The sequence below is a fragment of the Rhinolophus sinicus genome, linkage group LG07 (genome assembly GCF_036562045.2).
Source record: "Rhinolophus sinicus isolate RSC01 linkage group LG07, ASM3656204v1, whole genome shotgun sequence".
NCBI lineage: Eukaryota > Metazoa > Chordata > Mammalia > Chiroptera > Rhinolophidae > Rhinolophus > Rhinolophus sinicus.
Window position 1 is genome coordinate 16,062,550 of NC_133757.1, and position 5,073 is coordinate 16,067,622.

A 5,073-nucleotide genomic window follows, 5' to 3' on the forward strand; every position below is an offset into this window, starting at 1 on the left:
AAGGTGTGATACACATTTCAGAGTATATTCCCCAGTTTGTGTATATAACCACACTCTAGGGGAATATACACACCTTGCGTTTTACACACTTTAGGGCATATAGACACTTTGCAGTATGTACATATTCTGTGCGTATCTATATACTTAGGATCTATTCCACACTTTGCATATACAGCACACTTTGTGTAGAGACCTCACTGCTGGTAGCATTCTGCAAAGTGGTAATGATGTGGCTCTGGCAAGGCTCTGGGGTTAAGAGTATAGACCATGCAACCAGGTAAAGCTGGATACAATGCATTTCTACCACTTGTTAACCTTGAGCAAATCACTTGCTCTCTGCGACTCAGTTTCTTCACCTGTAAAATAGGTCCATACTATATTAATAGTCCATACCTTATAAGGTTTGGGGGAGGATTAAATGAAGCAGAACCATTAACAGGCCCACCATAGTGTTCAGCACATAAGAAACACTTCGTGAATGGTAGCTTTGTTATTGCTTGCACTTTTAAAGATGTTTTATCATGTACATGTATTTCTTTTTAATTTAAAGAATATGTGTATAACCAGATGTTCCCAGTCTTAAAGCTTTTGGAAACTCAAATAACAGACAGGACCATTTAATTCATATTTATTTCACATTTGATCTGTAAACTTTTTATTTAAAAAAAATCCACTGTCATTAGCAACATGTGCTGACGTTAATTTTTCTTTAGTGAAATAAGAGTGCAGGCCTTAAAGAGTCTAAAACATGTAGAAACTCGGATGTAAACATGAAGGTCTTCTCCCTCCTCCGTTGACTTTGGAAATTCATCAATGACATGATCTCAACCAGAAAAACAGAGCGAGGGGGGAAAGACAACACTTTGATACCTAAGAGCTCTTGGGGCAGGAACTGTACAGTTTGGCAGGCCCATTTGTCTTTTCAAACTGTTTACCTTGGGCAAATTGTATCAGGTTTGCCTCTTCCACATAATTTCCACTCCTCTGTGTCTAGAAACAGCAGCTAAAAGATTTCCCCCTCAGTCAGCACTTTGGGGGATGGAGGGGCACACATACATACAAAATAGAAACATACGTATTCTTCAAGCAGTGGCCCCAGAGAAAAGGGGAGAGGACACCAGAAAGAGACGGTTTTAAAGGGAGTTACTGGGGCAAGGGTGCATCCGGGGATAATGGCTTTATACACGGGGCTGATGCAAGGCAGAAGGGTTCATTTACTTCTGTCTTGGTCCATCATTGCAATATTTACATAGGAAAAGGCAATTATGCTGTTAGGCACAGGGAAAAAAAAATGGACAAATCTTTCCCCCCTCAGGAAATCTCAAAGCAGGTCTAGGCCCAAAGGATCAGTCACCAGTTGCTGTTGAAAAGGACACAGAGGGAGGTAAGTGACACTAAAAAAGGGCTTGCACTGCAGAGGGACTTGGCCTGAACCAGACAGACTTGTGTACTTCGAGGGCATCTCCAACAGACAGGATTCCGACTGCAAAAGCCAAGCAACACTAGGGACCCCACCCCCACCCCGTATGTACTATCAAAAATAGTGTATATTTACAGTGGGGGATGGGAGGGTGGGCTGGGCTGCCCTGAGCTTTGTTTAAAAATAGAGTTGGGGGAGGGGGAGAGCAATTAGCCAAGACTGGGTAACCCCCATCTGTTAACCCTTCGTGAGCCATACCCTCTGGGGTCCAGCACTTGCTCTGAACTGCTCTGGACTTAGGGGAAGTGAAAATAACAATACTGATTAGGGGCGGCCCAAGGAAGATCGCTAGGAGTCAGGAGCGGTCCTAACAATTGGGGGGCGTGTGGCCCTCCCAGTCAGTACTTTTCCTGGTAGGGAAGAGCAGATGGCCCCAGGAGGGCCTCCATCCAGGAAACGCAGAGAAGGCAGACTCCGGGGTTCAGAGTGCTGGAAATGCGTAGAAGCACCCCTCAATCCCAGCTGCCTGCAGTTCACACGAGTCTGTTCGCGGGGAGGTGGGGGTCGCGGACAGTGCGCTCACACGATCCGTTTCCTGTCCCCGCGGCAAAGGATCTTCTTGAAGGCGCGGCGGAAGTCGTGGTTGAAGATGGTGTAGATGACCGGGTTCAGCGAGCTGTTGCAGTAGCCGAACCAGAAGAAGAACTTGAAGAGCGTGCGCGGCACGGAGCAGCCGACGGCCGTGAGCGTGTAGGTGAAGAAGAAGGGAAACCAGCACACCACGAACACGCCGATGACCACGGCCAGCACGAACGTGAAGCGCTTTTCGCGGTTCTGCCGCCCGCGCCAGCGCGACGCCTTGGCGCCCCCGCCGCGCTCCTCCCCGGGCCCGGCCGCCGGCGCCCCGGGCCCTGCCGCCCCAGGCCCGCGCCGTGGCAGGCTGTCCCCCGGCTTCACCTGGCTCGCCCGCGCCTTGCCCTTGGCCCGGGGGCCGCACTCAGACTTGCGGGTCCCGGGAGGCCGCTCGGTGTGCTCGGACGACGAGCTCTCCTCCAGGTCCAGTGCGTCCGCGTCGCGCGGCCCAGCCGGCGTGGGCTCCCCAGGGGCACCGTTGAGCTGGGCGGGCAGCGGTTCGGCCTCGGCTCCCACGGGGCCCACGCCGCGCTCGGGGCCCAGGCCATTGGGCCTGCGCTGGGCGCCCCCCGGCGGCACTGCGTCCGGGCCCCGGCGGTTAGGAGGCACGCGGGTGCGGCGTTTGGCGATCTGGTAGATACGCACGTAGACCAGGATCATGATGAGGCAGGGCGCGAAGAAGGAGCCGATGCACGACGAGATGACGTACCACTTCTGGTCGTTGATCTCGCAGCGCGGCTCGGCCTGCTGCTGGCCGCCGCTGCCGCCCTTCTTCTCGATGGAGATGAGCGGCGGGAAGGAGATGACGGCGGAGATGACCCACACGGTGACGATAATAGCCTTGATGCGGCGTGGCGTGCGCTTCAGGTTGTATTCGATGGCCTGCGTGATGGACCAGTAGCGATCCAGGCTGATGGCGCACAGGTGCACGATGGACGAGGTGCAGAAGAGCACGTCGAGCGCCAGGTAGATCTCGCACCATGCCTTGCCAAAGTACCAGTAGCCCATGACCTCGTTGGCCAACGAGAAAGGGATGACGAGCGTGGCCACCAGGATGTCGGCCGAGGCCAAAGACACCAGGAAGAGGTTCTGGGGCGCCTTGAGCGCGCGGCTTGTGAACACAGCGATGATGACCAGCACGTTGCCAAACACGGTGAGCAGCATGAGCAGGCCGGCCAGGCACACGAGCGTCAGCGTCACCTGCAGGGAGTAGGGGGTGGCCTGGGCACCGCCCCCCGGCTCCTCGGTCCCATTCCAGCTCGCGTTGCCTGCGTCCGGCTGCAGGGAGCCCATGGGCACGAAGCTGCCCTCGGCCAGCGGCTGCTCCTGGCGGAACATGAACGCGGGTGCCCGCTCGCCTGGGCCTGCTGCCAGCTGCCTTCCGGCCCGGAGCCCGTGGGTCCTCCTCTTCCTCCCGCGCCCGGCTCGCCCCGCTGCGCTTCACATGGGGAGGGGGCCGCAAGGAGGCCGGGCTGAGCTGAGGGGCAGCTAGCGGCCCATGGGCCGGGCTCCCACGAACGACGCCTAGCCTGCGCTTCGGATGCTGGGAGTGGGCGCGCTCTCGCTCTCCGCTCCTAAACACAGCCAAGTTTTATTTCTAAGCGGCGGGAGAAAAATAGTAGGGCCGATGGGGAAAAAGATCTATTCTTCAAGAAGAGAGAACAAAAATCATCGCTGGCCTCATGACTTGGAGGGATAACAGGAAATTTTAAACTATTTATCTTATCTATCTATCATCTATCTATATCTTGACTCTTGAGCCTGAGCGAAAGCAAGAGGTCTTACCGTGTGCGGGGCCCGCCCCCACCCCGGGAGGCAGCGGAGGGGTGCTGTTGCGGGCTTGGGGTCCTATGTCTGTCTCCTTACATCCCCGAAGCGATTACCGGCTCTCCTGCTTCCCCTAGACGCGGCGGGGCCGGCGGGGACTGGGCTGGCGCCGAGCAGCGGACTCTGCCGCCTCTCGGAGCGCGGCGGGACTTCCAAAGTTGCGTGCCCTGCTGAGGCTGGGGCGCGGCGCGCGGAGCTCCGGGGCGGTGGCTGCGGCGGGGTGAAGGGTGTGGGGGCCGCATGAAGGCGCCCCCGTCCTTAAGCGGGCCGGGGCGGGTGGGTGATCGGCCCTCCAGGAGCCCTGGCCGAGTCAGAGGGTCTCTTGGGCGTCGGCCCGGTGCTCTGAGGGCGCTGAGCGCAACCGGACAGGCTGGGGTCCCTGGGCAGCGTGAGTTGGGGCAGGAGTGCAGGGCTGAGGGGAGCAGGTGCTGGAGGTGGCCGGGCGGCAACGCGCCGGCTGCTGGCCGTCTGCACTGAAGCCGGAGCCGCCGCTGTTCCGCCGCGCTCACCGTGGACCGGTTTTATAGCCCCGGGATCAAGCCGGCGTTGCCGAGCAGCCGGCGTCAGCCCCCACGTGGGAAGCCGACCCTCCCCCGCCCCTTGCACCTCCCCTCTGCGGGTCCAGCTCCCGCGCCCCGCGAGGAACCCAGGGGATCACTGCCTGCCTCCTTGCCGGGACGTGCCCTTTAGAAAGGCGGGTGCCTTGAGCGCGGGGTTTAAAGAGCGTGTCCCGGGAGTGGGGAGCGGCCCCTGCTGGGAATTGGCCGAGCAGCTACGGGCCGCAAAGCAGAAAGCCGCCGGCACCCGGAGTGCCACCATCGAGCTGAGTCCTGGGAGGAAAGGGGGTTGGGGACCCCTGATATGAATCTGGAGAAGCATCCACCCGTAAGGTTCGCATCCGGAGCAACCCTGCCCTGGGCTGGGCCGCCCTCGTCAGCAAGTGCTGCTGGCCGCCGGGGACAGTGGAGTCCTGGCGAGACAGGAAGGCGCAGGTTCAGATTGACCCCCGGGGGCGGAACGGGAAGCGCCTCCTGCGGAGCGTCCCCCGCCAGAGTTCAGAGCTCCGCTCGGAGGAGGGTGACCACGTGTTGTGCCAGCCGCAGAGCTGTCTCCGGGACAGGAGCGGCCAGAGGTCTGGACCGCGCCTCCTTAGGCCTCGGTGGGGAGGGGTCCTGGAGGCGGAGGCCTTGCGC

The 5,073-nt window shown here is 58.8% G+C and overlaps 1 protein-coding gene across 1 annotated transcript; it reads right to left on the reverse strand.

The window, feature by feature from the left end:
- Positions 1–612: 612 nt before the first annotated feature.
- On the reverse strand, positions 613–4,628 carry ADRA2A (adrenoceptor alpha 2A). Its single transcript, XM_019725123.2, has 2 exons — positions 3,839–4,628; positions 613–3,627 (listed from the first exon to the last, which is right to left on the reverse strand). The coding sequence occupies exon 2, from the start codon at positions 3,389–3,391 to the stop codon at positions 2,000–2,002; it is 1,392 nt and encodes a 463-aa protein (XP_019580682.2). The 5' UTR covers positions 3,392–3,627; positions 3,839–4,628; the 3' UTR covers positions 613–1,999.
- Between the last annotated feature and the right edge of the window lie 445 nt (positions 4,629–5,073).